Source organism: Anabrus simplex, chromosome 12, assembly GCF_040414725.1.
Source record: "Anabrus simplex isolate iqAnaSimp1 chromosome 12, ASM4041472v1, whole genome shotgun sequence".
In the NCBI taxonomy this organism is placed as follows: Eukaryota; Metazoa; Arthropoda; class Insecta; order Orthoptera; family Tettigoniidae; genus Anabrus; species Anabrus simplex.
The window spans coordinates 1,756,004-1,776,096 of NC_090276.1; the positions used below are offsets into that span (position 1 = coordinate 1,756,004).

General features: G+C 37.2%; 1 protein-coding gene across 1 annotated transcript in view; it reads left to right on the forward strand.

The window, feature by feature from the left end:
• Nucleotides 1-19,381, forward strand: part of Hip14 (palmitoyltransferase Hip14) — a 98,599-nt gene extending 79,218 nt beyond the window's left edge. Inside the window, exons 12-13 of the mRNA XM_067156767.2 lie at nucleotides 7,272-7,607; nucleotides 16,444-19,381. Coding sequence (XP_067012868.2) covers nucleotides 7,272-7,535 — 264 coding nt within the window. The 3' untranslated portion in view covers nucleotides 7,536-7,607; nucleotides 16,444-19,381. The remainder of the gene's footprint in view (nucleotides 1-7,271; nucleotides 7,608-16,443) is intronic.
• The last annotated feature ends 712 nt before the right edge of the window (nucleotides 19,382-20,093 follow it).

Genomic DNA, 20,093 nt, shown 5'->3' on the forward strand with positions numbered 1-20,093 from the left:
CCCTCCAAGTACTACAAACAAGCCCATGGTCACGCCTTCGCAAACAGTTCCACCTCCAACTCAAACATACAGCTATAACACTCGGAGTAAGAAGCCGACAGTCGACAATAACGTTCAGTTAATAACGTAACAAATTACCCTCACCATCGTCTAATGGTAAGTGTACACAAGTTCCACTTAATTTCATTTTGATTTTTTTTCACTCAATTAACACCATGCTTCTGGTTTCCTTTTACAGATTCAACTGTCACACTTCCGTTTCGACTAGAATGTCGATCAACCCATATTCTTAACATTATTGCAACATTGCATCAAATTGAGATGGTCCATAAAGGTCCTATTTAAACATCGTTCTTCAACTTCAACTTCGTATTATTTGATCAAATTGAACCACATCACCATATGCCATCGACTTTCGACTTATCTCTTGTAAACAAATATTTGCTGGTCACTTGACCATATTTCATTTTTATTCTACATTATTTATTAAATACGATTTTTATCGTCTTTTTCGTTGTAACCGCTGGTCAGCCAACATAATTTTTTAGCAATGCTATCTCTCGTTCATAACAGACTGTTGCTTTGTTCATTTTAATTATAATAGAAGCCTTCTAATGTCAGTATCACTACTACTTTCACCAATTGTATATTTCCCCACTCGTTGTAATATCTTTAAAACCAACTTCATTACAAGTCTCTTACCATATGTTAATTTTAGTTCAAGTCTCTCCAAGGTTTTAAAAAAAATTGTTTTATTTCATGTATATGTAAATCAGGTGCCTGATTCTATTTTAAGGTTAAGATAATGGCTGATGATGCCTAAATTCAAGGCAAAACATGTACCATTTTAGTTAACATGCCAAAGTAAATCAACTAAGACAAGAATTATTGTATTGATTAGGTGGTGAATTCAATAAATTAACTTATTGTTCCAATCAAGTATCATCAATACGGATCAAGAATGATATTTATCATACGTAAAATCAATTGGTTCGAAAAGACTGTCAGGTGGGTGTTATTAACCCTGTTGAAACATTTGTTCGAAGAAATGATAGAGTTTTACCTGAAGCAAAATGTTAAAGAGAGTTAGTTAAATAGTATGGTGCATGAGACTTCATACAATCATTTTAACCTATCATGGTTAAGATTATCAACGCTACTCTTTTGTCGGAAATCGCCCGGAACAAATTGAGCTGTTTCTCTTTGAATTTTTTTCCAGTTCCTGAATCAAGTAATCCTGGTGAGGGTCCCATACACTGGAACCATACTCTAGTTAGGGTCTTACCAGAGACTTATATGCTTATATTCCCTCATAACCATGTGCAGAGATCTGTACCCTTTATTTATAATCATATTTATGTGATTACTCCAATGAAGATCTTTCCTTATATTAATACCTAGGTATGTACAATGATCCCCAAAGGGAACTTTCACCCCATCAACACAGTAATTAAAACTGAGAGGACTTTTCCTATTTGTGAAACTCACAACCTGACTTTTATCCCAGTTTATCATCATACCATTGTCTACTGTCCATCTCACAACATTATCGAGGTAATTTTGCAGTTGCTCACAATCTTGTAATTTATTTATTACTCTGTACAGTATAACTTCATCTGCAAAAAGCTTTATTTCTGATTCCACTTCTTTACACATATCAGTGATATATATAAGAAAACATAAAGGTCCAATAATACTGCCTTGAGGAATTCCCCTCTTAATAATTACAGGGACAAATAAAGCTTCGCCTACTCTAATTCTCTGAGTTCTATTTTCTAGAATCATAGCCACCCATTCAGTCACTCTTTTGTCTAGTCCATTTGCACTCATTTTTGCCAGTAGTCTCCCATGATCTACCCTTTCAAATGCCTTAGATAGGTCAATCGCGATACAGTCCATTTGACCTCCTGAATCCGGGATATATGCTCTATCTTGCTGGAATCCTACAAGTTGCGCTTCAGTGGAATAACCTTTACTAAACCCAAACTGCCTTCTATCAAACCAGTTATTAATTACGCAAACATGTCTAATATAATCAGAAAGAATGCTTTCCCAAAGCTTACATGCAATGCATGTCAAACTGACTGGCCTGTAATTTTCACATGATAATGTTATCTGGCTCATAAGCAAAGTATTCATCACTGTCGTCTATTTCTGAACCCACTTCTCTCGATAAAATATCACTATTATTGAGCCAGCGTACAGTAACACAGCTGACAGAGCGACTGGTTTGGCACGCTTAGCACTCGGCACATCGAGTCCTTGGGTAGAGATCACGGCAAGGGGACACTACAACCTCCAAGCAAGGGACGGAACCTGCCTTTAAATACTCAAAAATCACGGGCACCGTGTTGAAAGTGTTTATTGATGGAGAATATCAATTACAAAAGTTACAACAAAAAAATATTCTTGATATGGAGAATGCAAGCATGAAAGATTTTTTGTGTTCGGTAAAACTGTATTCATGTGCAAATTCTGCAATGTGAGAATGAAACAACCAGCAGTAGGAAGATTCATGTGAAACATCTGAAGTACAGAAGAGAAAAAGAAAGTAAAAAGTGAGACATGACAAATATCAATTGGAAATTTAACAGATGTAGCTAATATATTGTAGTTGTAACCACCGAGGCCTTTATGGAGGCAAATATTGCACTTGATATCGTACACTGCTTTAAGTTAATAAACCTAACCTCTGATCAAGGAAGCACCATCGCTTTTCCATTATTATCTGACAAATTTTGTAGATCTCTCCCTTGGTCTTATTAAAAATCAATGGAATTTGTTGAAAACTATACTAGTTAGAAACTTATGGTATTTTCTCTTACTTGGTTAATAACAGTACAGTATTACACCATTGACATATTGCATTTTGGAAGCAGAAATGTGGAGGCAAAATTATATATTCCAGCAGTTAAAGAGCAGTATGAAAATCAGCTGGGGAAAAGAAAAATAATCGTACAATGCGATGAAAGTACGAATAAGGAAAGTTTTCATCTGCTACCTGTAAGTTCTGCTTCACTCTAGTGCCATGTTACCAGTTGTTGTTAACCTTCCAGACACATTGGCACCACAACAGATAGCGGAGTGTTCACGAGCAAATGTGTAAACACTGTAGAGGCACTAATTTCACATGAGCTTATTCACATACTTCACTGTGTACACTTGATTTTGAAACTAGTACCATATTAATTAAAGTAATACAGTAATGTTATTCATTTTACGTCCCAGTGACTACTTTACGTTTTTTGGAGATGCTGAGGTGCTTGAATTTTGTCCTGCAGGAGACTGATGTATACCACTCGACTGAGCCAGGACGAAACTGGCTAGCACTCTATTCAGTATGGCAGTACTGGGTTGTCTGTCCAGCCTAAACAAATGCAAACATCGATACACCAGTTTCCATAATGCCAAATTAATCATAGTGGTATTCGTGGCTCAAAACAGCAGAATATACTTTTGATTATTTTTTAGAGCTGGTGGAGAATTCTAACAGTGCTGTAAGATATTGATGAATGAGAAGAAGTAAGTTTTATTTGAAGCTACATTTGTAAAACATTAATCTCTTGAAGGAAGTAATTATCCAACTGCACACAAACTTATCCCAAGAATTTTATTTAGTGGAAAAGCTTATTCTCGGTAAGGAAGACTTGCTGAAAAATGCGTGACCAACATGGAGAACGAGAACTTTTCCAAACCCTTTTACCTTTGTTAAAAGGAATATTGGAGCAGGATTTCCTTCACAGATATTCAACATTTCAATTGCAAGTGGAGGAAATCAGAACTAGGAGAAATTTTGAAGGGTTTGAAGATACAGTTAATGAGGAAAATGTTATTATTATTGGAGATCTAAATGCGCAAGTTGGGGTAGACAGACTTGGGTACGAGAACATCATTGGTCCACATGGATTTGGACAAAGGAACCCAGAAGGAGAACAACTATTAGATCTGTGCAGAAGAAATGATCTTATAATCAAAAATACATTCTTCAAAAAAAGAGACAGTCACAGAATAACAAGGTACAGTTGGGATGGCCAGTATGGAACATTGATTGACTACGTAATCACGAATAAAGATGGTGGCAGGTACATCACAGATGTAAAGGTCATCCCTAGTGAAAGCATGGACAGTGACCACAGATTGCTGGTAGTAGACTTCAAACATAAGGCAAATGAAACGCAGAAACTTATTACGAAGAAACCAAGGGTTAAAACTTGGAAGTTGCAAGAAGTCCAAATAAAGGAAGAATACAAACTAAGGATTCAACAGAGTTTGCCAAAGTGTGAAGTAACCAGCGTTAATGAAGAATGGAAGGCCTTCAAAGACACCTTTGTGGGAGAAGCCAAAAACCTATGTGGAGTTACAAGTTCTATCAAAAGAAAAAAGGAGACACCATGGTGGAATGATAGAGTGAAAATAGCGGTGAAAGAAATAAACCAAATGAAGGCACTGGACAAGGAAAAACAAAAACAGGGACAAGAACGAAATGAACAAGAAATACAAAGACTTCAAGGAGTATACAGGAACAAGAAACTTGCTGTAAAGAACATTGTAAGGGAAGAAAAAGAGAAGAAATGGAATGAGTTTGCAGACAAACTGGAAGAGGACAGTAGAGGAAATATGAAATTGCTATACAGAGTAGTGAAAAACAAGCGAAGTGATCAAGAGACCATAAAAGCAATAGAACGTGATGATGGAACTCTGGCACAAGAAGAGGGAGAAATTAAACAAGAACTCAAGATCTATTTCGAAAAGCTGCTGAATGGAGATACAGAAAACGTAACAACGGATAGAGGAGAGCCAAGTCGAGGAACCACAACTGAACCACCAATTACATGGCTTGAGGTTGAAAATGCCCTCAAGAGCATGAAGAAAGGAAAGGCAGTGGGCATAGATGAACTAAGTGCAGATATGCTGAAAGCAGCGGGAATTCCAGGAATCCAGTGGCTCTACAGACTGCTCAACAAGGTATGGGAAGAAAATACTATTCCTGAGGACTGGAAGATGGACATCATTGTACCTCTGTTCAAGAAAGGAAACCGAAGAAATTGTACTAATTACCGTGCTATCACACTACTGTCTCATGTCCTGAAAATATTGGAAAAAATAATAGAGACCAGAATCAGAGATATTGTTGAACCAATTTTGGAAGAAGAGCAGTATGGTTTCAGACCAGGAAGGTCAACTACAGACCTTATATTTGAAATTAGGATGCTAATGGAAAAATACTGGGAGAAGAACAAGCCTTTATTTTTAATATTTTTGGACATTGAGAAAGCATACGATAGTGTACCAAGGGAAAGAATTTGGCAATGCATGAAAGAACTTCAAGTGCGAGACAGCCTCATAGACAAAGTGAAAATGTTGTATAGTGGGAACAGAAGCTGTATTGAAGTAGGATGTGGTTTGTCGGACTGGTTTGAAACAAAGAGAGGAGTGCAGCAGGGCAGCTCATTGTCACCACTTCTATTTATTATTGTAATGGATGTAGTAATGAAATCTATTAAAAGGAAAGAACATGGAGATATCAAAGCCTTCACATTTGCAGATGATGTTGCGATCTGGAGTGACTCAGAAGAGGAATTGGGAGAGAGAATACAAAGCTGGAATGAGGAGTTTAAGAAATATGGTTTAAACATCAGCAAGACCAAGACGGTGGTGGTGAAAGTGTATGGGGAAGGAGCAGAACCAATAGTCAAGTTAAATGAAGCTCAACTGGACAGCGTTCCAGTTTTCAAATACTTGGGTAGCGTTATATCAAATGACAACCTAGCAAAACGTAAGGTGAAGAATCAAATCAATAAGGAAACAATTTTACCACCAGGTAAGACACCTGCTGTGGGATGAGCAAATACCCATGAAAACAAAAATGACATTGTACAAGTCCTATTATACACCAATTCTTACATACAGTCTCGAAACCACAACACTGACCAATGGAGATAATTCCAAACTTCAGGCAGCTGAAATGAAATTCCTACGCACTATGATGCAGAAAACCAGGAAAGACAAGATTAGGAATGAGAAAATTAAAGAAGAAGTAGGAATAGATGATTCTCTCCTCAATAAGATTCAGATATCAAGACTGAAGTGGTTTGGTCACATGAAGAGGATGCCAGTAAACAGAACTGCAAGGAAGGAATTTGACAGGAAAGTAGAAGGAAGATGGCCTGTGGGAAGGCCACAAAGGAAATGGATAAATTTAGTTAAGAACGATGTACTGCTGAGAGGTCATGATTGGGACAAGTTGGTGGAGGAAGAATGGTACAAGGACAGGATGAGATGGAGGAGGCTCATATACCACACCCAAGAAACTGGAGATGGTTTAGGATGATGATGATGATGATGATGATGATGATAAAACAGTTTGGTACTTGGACGGATCAGGGGAGGCCAGCAGTCAGGGTTCTCAACATATTGTGACAGTGCGCCAAACAAATTTTCGTTCTGTAAATGTACTTCAGACATAAAGCGTTAAGTCTATTTTTTTCTTTTCAGTGTAGTTTGTGTTAAAGATTTTTTTAAATGTGAATTAATAACAGCAAAATAGTCACTGCTTTCAGGCCTTTATTAAATTGGTATAGGCCATTTTACTTCACCATAGGATAGGGTCTACATCTTCGAGTTCAAGCTGACAGACATCTGTTCTATTTATTTTATGTTTCTGTTCATTTTGATGTAGAGAAGATTGTCAGCCTTTGAAGGGGCTGGACTTTTACATCCTTTCAGGCATTGTGTTCTATAGTAATGAAGGAGAGAGCCATCATCCTTGTCTCCTATTACATGTTCCTGTCTCTGTAAATTACTTGATTTCTCACTTTGAGTTGGCGAGAAAGTTTCTACTCTCTGTTGTTGGTTTAGCAAACAGTGAAGCTGATAACTCCACACACACACACACTCATTGTCTTATACTAACTGTATTCATTCTTCGCTTTACCTGTGTTTATCACTTCCCACATGTCGGTGAGTGTTGACGCATGAAGCTAGGGTTTGATTAGAGCCAGGGGATTGTCCTGTCTCCTATGCAGATGTGTAACTGTGTTTATCATATTCCTATCTTTATAAATGTCCCTAGCCCAGTTCAATACTAAGACAACATAAAAATAAGATTTTGAGGTACTGTATAAACAAGGACGTACCAAGATATATTTAATTCCTGTTTGCTCACACTTAGTGTTTCCAGAATTTTACTATAGAAAATGTTTACAAAGAGTCATTGAGATATCTTAGTGCATTGTTGTGGTCTGCATTTTCACTCACAACTGTTGTTGCAGATCATGTGCCTAGGTATGACAACCAACGAAAGGATGAACAGTGGGCGTTACAAACACTTCCACACGACCGGGAGGATGGGAGTGACGGAACTTCGCAGCCCGTTCCATCGCGGGTTTTGCCAGAACCTGGTGGACTTTGCTCAGTTCCGTTGCTTTGGTCTGCTGAAGCCCGACGATACCGATTGGATGACACGTTACGACATCAAGCAACCCGTCGAACAGGTTCCCTTGTTGTCCGCCAAGGAGAACTATCAGTATGTGTAGACTCTGGAACGTGGGGTACAATAGCACGTCAATTCACGGAGCAGTAGTTTCTATGCTCTCTACAAGAATGTGGTAAACACTTTTCCTAATTTCATTGTGATACTATATTTTTATATTTTGTCATTATTAAATGTCTAGAGCAGTTGTGATACAAATCATCTGCCATGTTCTTGTAGACTGCAACAGGTTATTAGCAGACGCTAACGTTGCAAGTATGCTTTTGAGGAACTCTGAACAGGTTTACGTGTACAGCACCTTCTTATGATCTGGAGGTGCAGAAGTAGTGACATATGCAGTGAAGTAAAAAAACTCTTCAGAGGTTTTTATCAAGAAACAGAGGCTATACAATTGGATCTGAGTAATTTTACCAGATGTTTAGAAGACTGCACACAGATAAACAAGGGGCATTACTCTCTAATCCTGTGTGATTGATCATTGGTGGAGGTAGTCTGATTTTTCAAGGGTGGGAAAAAGTCTATTTGGCACTCCATGTCTTACAACATCAGAGGTCTGTCATAACTACTTTGCTATCACGTAGCGTACACAGGAACATTGAAATTGACATTCAAGCAGTCTAGATGACTTAAATTTATTATTATTTTACTCCAAAACCATTTTATTTCAACATATCATTGGTGTGCCTGTGAAAACCGCTTTGTGATAAACTTTTCGGGAGAAATACTGATCCGGAGCACATCTCGCCAAAAGCGAGAATCTTTGAACAGAATCTTAGCAGCCAAAGTTATAAGATAAAATATTTCACAGGTGCAACGACAATACAGTATGAAACAAAGTTGATTGCTTTGAAGTTGATACTCTGTTGTGGGCGCTTTACAGCAAGAAGGCTCCAGTTTTTCTTGATAAGCTGAGTCGAAAGCAGAAAGTTTAAAATTCAAGAACTGGTTTTCTTTATATCCAAAATGGTAGTTTTGAACAGCAAACAACTGTTGCCATGAAACACCTTTCTTCAGCTGTTCAATAATCTGCAGATGGAATTCTGGACGCGCACTTATGTTCTGAACTTCTGGGGTGTGACTCTTGGTGGTGGAAGGGAGTCGAGTCCAAATGTCATCGGCACGGTATTTTTTAACTCTACAAGTGCTGCAGCTTGGATAACGGAGAACCCATGGTGTATAACATAGTGTTCACAAAGCTCCGCGTGTAACTTAGCTCTCCTCAGCGTGACGTTAATCACGAATGGATACCAATAACGCTGTACTGTGATAGACATGGATGGATAAAGTGGAATTCTAACCGAGCAAGTCTCTGTGCGGTTTGGCGTGCATTCAGAAGATAGTGGGTTCGAACCCCCACGTGGCTTTGTCTGGTTTCCCATTCCTACACCAGGCAAATCCTGGGGCTGTATAAGGCCATAGTAGCTTATTGTCACCATAAGAGCAACGTAAAGCAGATTGTAAAAGAAAAGAAATCCAGCATGTATGCTCCTGACTACTGATGGTTTACCCATTAATTTGGTTCTTATTGGAAAATACCAATATAAATGGTCCGTTATTGGACATTCCAGCTAACTCATTCCTGGTTGCCAGCGTTTCGCCCCCATATGCTAAGTTGGGCTGATTAGTGCATAACGTGGAGGCTACTGCATAGGCTATATGGAGCCACTGGCAGTGCCAAGCACTTTGTCTCATTACCAAAAATTGATGCCTGCTTGGCCATCAGATGATATAGATGTTGGGAATCTGAAATATTTGTCCCGAATGAGTAAATTTATAATACCAATATAAATGATCCCTATGGGAATCAACATCTATATCATCTTATTGGAAAACACCTATCCAAAACACAGAAAAGCAATTATTTTATTTCTTGGTGTAAAAAAATTGTCCAAATTTGAGCTGTTTTGTAGAAAATTGATCAATGAGTTCATAGGACCGACGGCTCTGGCAGTTACACGTGAGTAAATAAAAATATACTAGTGTTATTTAATTTAAGCTCTGGCAGTGTTAAGGATCCCAGATGCACAGTTTTTACCTTGCGCTCCTGATTATCTGTCATAGTGTAATGGTGAAAGCAGTTGAGAAGTTCCCAAATATTAATAGAGATGATTTGATCAAAGAAGACAATTTTTGGAGGCTTAGTTACTTACTCATGCAGCAGTTTTAGTATTTCTTGTTAGGTCTTCCAAAAGAAAATATTGGGCCGATGACCTTTGATGTTAGGCCCCTTAAAACAACAAGCATCATCAAAGAAAATATTTATCTATCCTGACACTTCTGACTTTTTAATTAAATTTACAGTATGACAGGGTCTTAATTTTAATTCCTCTAAGGAACTTCTGACATACCCTGTTCATCACTGTCTCATAGGATCAGCCTCTGGATTCCAAGATTGCACGTTTAAACCTGGCACAGGTCGTACTATGCCGGGACGACACATTTGTTGTAAAACTCACTGCTATCTCGTACAGACAAACATGGTGGCTGAGGCTATTGCTGTCGTCCATTTCCTCACAATAATAAGTCATTTTTCGAGTTAACAGTACAGTAGAAGACTGTCATAGGGAGAATTCACAACGGCGAAAAAATGTACTTGTATAGCAGATTGTCATTATATCAGATTTCTTGTAAAAATGGGAAAAACCCCGTACACATTAAAATCGGTATGAAACAGCAGTCAGTTTGTTCAAAACTTGCATTTTCGTGGATAATGTCCACACTATGGCTTACTCGTTTTTTTTTTTATTTTTCAAAATCTGATTCTACGGGAAGGTTTGGGTTTAATTTCATTCTGAAAAAAATTATAGTATCATTCCAGAGGCCTCTGTGGCAGACGTTTCAGTTTTCTTCTTCAAACAGCATCATCTAACTTAACCGTATATGTATCGTGAAAAGATATTTCAAGCGCATGTAGAGAAATGATAACCTCTTCGCTACAAATTTACATGGAAATCGTTTTTCCGAAATTTAACTAGATGTGAGAAAATATAAACTATCCTCTGAAATCAGTGGTGTACTCGGCCATATCTTGAGGTGTATCACATTCTTACTTAATTTCAGCATATAACATAACATTAAATGATCATTTACTTCAGCCTTTATTTCTGACGAGTTAACAAATGCTATTGGCCACATTATTTACGCATTTATTACAAAAACGTGTTATCCTCTTTCATTTTGAATCTCCTTCTAGAGAACCGCAGTCAATGGGTATTACTAATCGACTCCGACATCGCCTTAAAGTGTCGACTAGAGAGTTTGCAAGTGTACATGGCGAGAAAACAATACGGTTCGATGATCGATCACATTTTGTGGCAAATGTTTCAATTTACTTATTCAAACAGTGTCACCTAGCCTAAATTAACCGTACTATATGTACCATGAAAACATATTATTATTATTATTATTATTATTATTATTATTATTATTATTATTATTATTAACAAATACATCGCAAATGGGAAGTCACTTACAGTAGTGTAAGTTAACATAATTACCCAACAAACAAACAAGAGTATAACAAGCATTCCATAGAAAGAAAATATTACAAGAAATATTACTAGTTTAACTTTCTAAGCATTGGTAAAGAAATTATAATATTCTCGCTATAAATTTACATGGGAATAGCCATTCCGAAATTTAACCAGACTTGAGAAAATATAAACTGACCTCTGAAATTAGTGATGCGCTCTGCCATATCTTGAGGTGTATCACATTCTTAATCTCAGTGTAGAGTACTAAATTAAGCAATCTTTTACTTAGCCTTTATTTCGAACGAGTTAACAAGTGCTTTCTACAACGTTATTTATGTATTTATATGAAAAGATATTCTCCTCTTACATTTCTGATTTTTTTTTTAAAAAAATTTAATTTTTTTTACAGAACGGCTGTTGACAGGTATTAGTAATCAACTCCAACAACATCTTTGATTGTCAACGAGAGAGCTTCCAAGTGCACATAGTGAGAAAACTATACCGTTCCGAAGATCGCATTTTGTAGTAAAGATTTCAGTTTTCTTATTCAAACAGCATCGCCTAACTTAACTTAACCGTACTATATGTATCATAAAAACACATTTCAAGCACCAGTAGAGAAATTATAACCTTCTCACTATAAATTTGCACGATAATAGCCTTTCCGAAATGTAACCAGATGCGAGAAAATATAAACTAACCTCTGAAATAAATGATGTACTCTGCCATAACTTGAGGTGTATCCCATTCTTACTTAATTGCAGTATTTAGCATTAAAATTAAGCGATCGTTTATTCAGCCTTTATTTTTAACAAGTTAACAACTGCTATCGGATACGTTATTTATGCATTTATTATGAAAACATGTTCTCTTTCATTTTCATTTTTCTTTACGGGACAGCAGTTGAGGGGTATTAGCCTCCGAATATCGGCGAGAGTGCTCGCTAGTGGATATAGCGAAGAAACGGTACCAAAGATGATTGATCGCATGCAATATAATGGCTGGGTGCATAAATATCGGTAAGAGAAAAAATCGCGGAGGCTTAATCGCTCGTAATAACGGATGCGTCAGTGATAGGGCTCTTGCTAATACACAGTTTAATATAGGAATTTTGAAGGGACAGGAAAAGCTGACATTATAAAGGATTTCTCATTATATCCCGTACTTGTACTGTCCACCCTCGCTGGAAGACCTGCATCTGGCTAGGAATAGGAATAGACTTTAAATCTCTCCAGAGCCACCATAATAGGAAACTGCATTTGATTTTAGAGACAAAGTACAGGCCTACCAAGCGACTGCACATTATGAGTAGTTCCTCAGTCCTGGCCGGGAATGGAACTCTGGGCCTCCAGGCTTGCTGCACAATTTGCCAGTTTTCAGTCTATCCAAAGCATATTCATATGGCAGAGTAGCAAAATGACAACCGCTCAGGGTAATATTTTATCCACTACTAACTTGTGGTCCCTATTTATCCATCCTTCAGCAGATGTACTGTTTCACAAAAATTGCAGGGTTGGATTCCTCACACGTAGAAGAGAGACTCAAGGATCGTAAGCTGGAATGTTATATGCTAGAATTTATTTTTAATTTTCTTGTGTTGATTACCATAGTCTAGGCTCCTGCTTGTAGTCTTGTTGCATTACAAATACACTCAGAAATTGTTGGGTGTTTGTATCATTTGACAAGTTTGCACAGTTCTTGCAGGAAATGTTTCTTCATTTCTTCATACACCAGTAGCTATAAGTATCGTCGCACAAACAATTGGTTTGGCTGCATCTCCAGTGATAATGCTACACATACTGTATGTTACTGTCGCACATAACTCCAGCTGACAATACTTGAGTGTCTGATGGCTCAAAAATTAGGAATTTGCAGACCCATGTTGTCTGCACTACATGAGGAATTGAACCTTGCAATTGAGAATCACCCTACATTATTTCATAGTTTCTTGCACGAACACATGTTCCATGCTGTTCAATAAGCTGTGCTTGTAGCTCGTAAAAGGAGTCAACTAAGAACCTGTTATGCAAACAATTAGATTTGGAAACCACTGCTCGGAACTCTCTCTTCTTGGTAGCTAACGATAAGGAAATAAAATTACTGTTTCTAGGGCAAAAGTATTAACTGAAAATGTTTGCTTCTAGATGGAACATGTCCCAGTGTTTCAAGAGTTTAAGTGGCTCACCTGTTCACCTGTTGTGACCTGGAATGCTCCATGGATCCAATCTGCAAAATGCCACCAGAGGGAAGACATAATATGACTCCCCAAACAGGCAAAATTCTACAATAGTGATGTTTAAAAGACAGTTTCAAGCTAGTCTTAAGAGTAAGACAACTACTTGCACAGATATGTTTAATTTTTCTTTTTCTTTTCTCCAAAAAGTCACGTGTTACCGTACATGTTACTCAGGAACAGGGTAAAAGTTCTGATGCCATAACTTAATTTAATCTTTAAACCACGGGCTAGTGCTTGACCCTGAAACAACGGTCATCAGTTGTTCTTGTAATTTAATTTACAAATTTGAAAATGTTAATTGCATTCTCATATCTTTTACGTTTGTAGTAGTAATTTTTCATTTTGGGTCATGCACTACCTTGAAGATTGTATTCTTGTTCACATCTCATTGATGTATCATCTCTGCTTCTGTGGTTTTCGATTGTTTTCTAGGCTTCGCTGTGTGTCTCTCTCTCTCAAGTTTGGTTACGGCTATCTTATGAAAGAGACTGAGTAAAGAGAAACCTCAGTCTACTGTTTTCCGTTATACTGGGAGATGTGGTTTTACCAAGCAAGTGACTGAAAATATGTTTCAGCCAATAGGCATCAAAGGTTCCTGACACCTTACGTTGCACTTTCTTGCTTCTTTTGGCCGTATGTGGCCTTCTACCCTTTCTGTTAATTTGTAGAGTCTCCGTTGTGCAGTTGGTCCAGAGTTGAAGTGGAACTTCACACCGTTCGCTCCCAAACAAGTCTCTTTAGTGCATCTTTTCCATAACATCGTATTGAAGCACTCGTATTTTGAGTTTGGCGAATAAGAGATTTTTTCCAACGTGTGCTTCTCTGTTGGCCTGCTGTAGTCCATTCTTGTGGCTTCCATTTTTGCAATCTTTGGGGCATCTGTTGTATAGATGTGAAAGATTATAACAGCGCTTGATACCTCGTAGCTTGAACACAGAATATCTCAACGATGAAGTACCTGGGAGAAAATGATTTGTGCCTTTCCAGAGAGCGCAGAGTTATTGTTGAGAAAAGCTAAGAAAAACAAAGATTGCTGTTTTCCATGAAAATTGTAAATGTTTGGGGTGTCATATGTCTGAATACTGGTGTGAGATGGAGGCTGTTTATTTCTTGTGTTGTGTTGTATTCCTGTTTACTTTTTCTCTCTGCTGTGTTATCACATGTAAACGGAGAGCAGTGTACAACTCTGTGTTCCTTCACATTGCATGAGCCCTTGTGATGTCATAGCAGTTCACCTCTGCCGTGCGCATCAAAACAAGAGTAATGGAAACTTCAATGTACTCTGGGATTTTGAACCTGTGACGTTGGAATGAAGAGAGCGGGGTCAGATAACTCATTGCAGATCCATGCCAGTGCACTTTCTCACATGTTTTTATTGTGGTTGCCGTTATCTCGTCACTTCCAGATGAGCTGTCAATTCTTTTTTTTAAATTATTAATATCATGAGCACACTTCTTTCTTCCGTTCCAGTAACTAAAATACTTTCATGCAGACATCCGAATTAAGGGAATTAGTGCTAACACTGTTGTAGCCCTTCAAACGTGCTAGTGATATGAGCTAGATTAGTAAAATATAGTAAAGTATGAGAATATATTCCTAAACATTACAATTCTCTTCTTAATCATCGTTATCCGGTTTTGCCTTTTTCTACCACTACGAGCGCTAATGTGAGTGAATGCAGACTTCTGCTTAAGCTCTTGTACCTACATTCAGTGTGGACATTTTTCAAAAAATCAAAACACTCCTGAGGAGAACACATTACAGAAAATTTACGTAAATAATTTAATTTGGCTAGGATTTGAATAAAAAAGAAAATGACCAAAGAAACAAGAGATTTTAGACGTTTTTCTGGAACTGCATTTAGGCCGGAAGTGATTTTCGAAATTTGGTTTTTTAGTTTGATAGAGATATCGAAGACTCACAATCTGAAACCTTTCCATGCCCTTTAGCCCTTCAACCTTCGGCACAGTTGAGGAAATTGTTCATAATCGTACGAGTCTGCCAAGAAATGTTTTCAACATACAAACACAAAGGAATGACGTCCACATTCCTTACCTGTTCATAAATCCTTCAACTTCAGCCTAGCGAGGCTGTTTGTTTCCTCATTTTCCAAAGTAAAACTGAAATTGTTCAGAGTCGTCACAGCCCCAGTCTCCGTACATCTCTCCTGGCGCGATCATTAAGTCGGCTTAGCTTAGCCCAGTTCTTGTGATCATCATCATAAGGTTTAGTTCCTAAGCAGAGCTGTGTCATCTTTTTCTCTCCATTCGATTGTACTGAGCTACACTTGAACCCTGGCATGTGAAACATGTCCCTTACCAGTAGATGTGTCACTGACAGTAGCAGAGCATCACAAAATGACGTGTGTTGAATGCAGAGTTAATGAATAATTTGTGCCTTGCATACACATTCATTCTTCCAGATACAAATGATACCTGAAGGCCTGGTCTTTATTTTATTACTGTGTAGCAAGTTGTGACATTGACGCATCACATTGACTAAACATCCCTCTGCTCTCAAACACCTTTGACACCCCTTAAACAGGTTGGCAAACATCTGAGTGTTGTTCCATATAACTTGCCAAATATTGTGTGGTGCGATGGTTGTTTGCATACATTTTTCCTTTCAACACCTCCCACAGTTAATAAAACATGGTCTATATCTGGCGACAGAGATTTAGAGGGGCTTCTTTTTAAGAGAACCTCTATTTCACAGAGCTTTCTCTCTTTTTGACAGTTTGTTTTTTATTTTATTTTTGTTAAGAAGGGAAGGTCTTCAGTGTATTACATATGTATTTCAAGGATGTCTCAAAACCTGCCCTCCTTGACTTAACGTAACACTCCACAATGAAAATGCATTGTTCTAACTTAGAAGACATAATTCTTTAAGCAATGCTATACTAAAAAACATTTACACAGAAACTGAACTGCCAATGTGACTTCATTTATCAGTCTCGATATTTATCGTTACATGGATCAGCCTAGTGTGTCCAGAGGTGGTCCATTTTTAAAGGACGGTCAAAAATCTCGGCACTCCATGTTGTTGGTGGCGGATTCACTGTCGCTCGACAATAGTGTCTGTTCCAGTAGAATTGCGCTTTTGTTGCTAAATAGCAGCACTGTTGGAATGACAAAATTGCTAGACAGGCACTACCATGATAACTGAGGTATTATGATTATTATTATTATTATTATTATTATTATTATTATTATTATTATTATTATTATTATTATTATTTTCAGCTGCCGACCTCAGGCTGCACATGGTGATGTCTTCATACACCTATCTTTGCTTACAAATTAGACATTCAGTCCTGGGGTATTGTAAATCAAAACATGTATATTTGTGTCCTTTCTATCTCAGGATGTTAGCCGTATAGTGATTGGTTCTCTGTACAGCACGTGAAAGGAAGTTCTCTCTGTTTTCTCCGAGAAGATGTTTAAATCTGCTGTATTTGGAAGACTTTAAAAAACCTTTGAGTGTCTTTGTAGGACAATACCAAAACGGGTATAGTGATGTGATACTCTGCTACTGGAACTAGACTTAAATGTTTCAAAGAGGCTAATAATAATAATAATAATAATAATAATAATAATAATGATATTCAGCAATGTACAGTTGCTCATAATCCATATCGTTTATTGTGATTCATTCCATTCATCAGTAGGTTTGTACAGAAATTAGTTAGGACTTTGTCTCACTGTTTGCTTGTAGTGTCGACATACTTGCTCAACATCTCTTTAAGCTTGAGTCAGCATGTGTACTATTTGTTGACTCTTTGATCTGGCAGCTACAGTTTTCAGATTCAGTCTCAAGGAACGGATCAGTTAGACTAAGTAATACTCACATAGTTTAAGCAGAAGTACAGTAGAACCTCGATAATTTAAAATTGGTTAATTCAAAATCCCGCCTAATTCGAAGAAGCTCTTGTTCCCGGAAACATGAGATATGATTTTGCATGTTATTTAAATTGTTTAATTAGAAATACGGATAATTCATAATTTGAAGTACAATGTCGGCCCCATTACCGAAATTCAGACTTTTAATTCGAAACTGCCTTTACATTTTAAAGCAATAGTATGTTACAGAGTAATATAAATTCAAAATTTATCTGCGTCATGATAGAACGCGTCTTCCGGAACGTGCAGGGGTAGCTTTCTGCACTTTCACACTGCAATGTGCTTCATAATTGCTAAGTTTGAGTGAAATCGGAATTCTTTTGTATTCAACGTTTTAAGGAACGCCATAATATCATGCAGCAGGCAGTGTGCGGAGAAACAGAATCCGTGAACCCTGGCGATGCCGACAGTTGACGAAAAAGCGTGGCTCATGTAGTCAATTCATAGACACCGAACAATATTGTCATTGCCGATGAAACTGCATTGCTTTCTTTCAATGCCGAGCCCAAACGATCTTAAAGGAGAAAGTGCCAGCCGGAAAATCGTATAAGGGTGAGATTTATTGTACTCATGCACACGGAAGCGAGAGAATTCCTCCCCTCATCATAGGGAAGTTCAATAAGCCACAATGTTTTAAGGGCGTCAGGCACTTTCCATGCATGTACAAGGCATCTAAAAATGCAAAAAGTAGAGTAATCCAAAAATTAATGTATTTGCAGAAGGGTACCAGCACAATTTATCCTCGTCTTTTAATCGTGTGAAGTTTTCTTTTGTTGCGTGAGGTTATGTTTGTCAGTGATTTATCCAAGTGCATTATTTGAACATTGTAAATGCACCTTGTTGGACACATTTCGGAAATAGTTTTTCCATGTCGTTCGAAAGGTTTAAACTGTGAATCAAGGGATTGCATGCATTAATGGGCCTTAGAATACTTTGTGACACGGCAGGTGTTTACATTTCTGAAGAGAAGTGCCATGGCGGGAAATCGTACAAGGATAGACTGACTTTATTGTGTTGTCATGCAGATGGAAGCGAGAGACTTTCTCCCCCTCGTCATAGGAAAGTTCGATTAGCCACAATGTTTTAAGGCCATCGGGTACTTTCTGTGCAAGTAGCCTACAGGGAATCTAAAATGCATACAGTACAGTAATCCAATGAATAAAGCACTTGCACATGGGAGCCAGCATAGATATCTCCTCGTCTTTGAATCGTGTGATTTTTTTTTTTTTTTTTCATTATGTGAGGTTATGTTTGTCAGTGAGTTATCCAAGTGCATTAATTGAATATTCTAAATGCACCTTCTTGGATGCATTTCGGAAATAGTTTTTTCCCATGGCATTTGAAAGGTTTAAATTGTGAATCAAGGTTTACTGCATGCAGTAATGGGCCTTAGAATATTTTGTAATGCGGCAGGGTTGGTACTTCTGAATTACAAATTGGCGGTTAATTCGAAATCACGTAATTCAAAGTCTGATTTTTTAGTCCCAACGACTTCGAATTAACGAGGTTTTACTGTATTTACCAAATCTCAAACCATGTGTGTAGCCTTATGGTCTCTGATCTCATTTAAGGGCACCTGGATGTGAAATCTTGATGTCTTAAGGCCCATTTTGTAGGTTTATATCTAAGAGTATCAAATTTCTGTCGCCACTGTGGGCGAGTCACAATTTATTGAGAAAAGACTTACAAGTGAATCCAAAAAGTATTTTCCCCTATTAAAATGGGTTCTCAAAAGGAAAATATTTGGAGCTGGTTTGTGCCATACTAAAATATACATTTTACATGACTTCCTTGCTGCAATTTAAAATACACTTTCAATGTACTCTGATTGTTTTCTGGAAAGTTTTTTTATTTTCACTTCTTTAAATACAGTAAATATGACTTTTCCACATCCAGGTGTCGTCTACCAAACTTAGCTTGACTTCTCTTGTGATATGCATGAAGTAAGTTCTATAGGAGACATCAGATCAAACTTTCAACATGACCAAGGAAATGTTAAATCTTTTACTATAGATATATAATTATAGAATATATTTAAGAGACTTTTTGAAGCTTTAACCTCTTGTTTTATTGCATACATGTAAAATAATTGATAGACGGAAGATTGTTTTGATGTAAATATTAATTTATAAAGCCTTGTATACATGAAGTTTGAACGTGAGATGATTATTATCAAAGTCAATAAAATAAACTTGGCACATTATTATTATTATGAAAACAATACTTGAAATGTTTTGTAGCTTGTAATTATTGTGATTCCAAATAAAAAGAATATATAAGATCTCAGTTTCTTGTTCCAAATGAATTTCTTCCATGTACTCTTGACTTCATTGTTCCTTGCTACCTTTTAAAAAGGGAACTACATAATCAAGAATTTTATTTTGTTTGCAAAGGAATAAACCATTGCACACTTCTGTCTAATTAATGGAAATGAAAACATGATGATGATGATGATTTTTGATACGGTTGCTTGGTCCACAGAACAATCACAAATTCCTCTGGAATATTTTCAAACAGTTTCAACTTCTTACGAATGTTCTACAAGATATGTCAACTATGATTTTGAGAGATTCCCTCCAAATTTTAGAAAACCGTTTGTATAACTCAAGAAATTGCCATTGAAATAAATAGAATCCATATAGTTGCCCAAATATACTGAATATTGTGATTAACATTCTTTAAATTCTAATGAAAACTAATTAAACATATTCATTTTTATTGTACTCTTAGATGAATCTTTGTGGTTTCTCTATTATTACGGCAGCTATCCACAATGTATTTCCTCCTAAATTCTTTGTATATTCATGAAATTGTTAATTGAGATTTATTGGATTATTCCTGGTGAAGGTATTTCTCCATTATGGTCTGCTGCACATTAGAATATATATAATTATTTAGGTACAGTGTTATCGTGCCTTTGCTGGCAGGACCTAGTGTTTACAGCGCACTATGTCTTCTGCTATGGGCTAGAGCAATTTTGTTACTTTCATAGA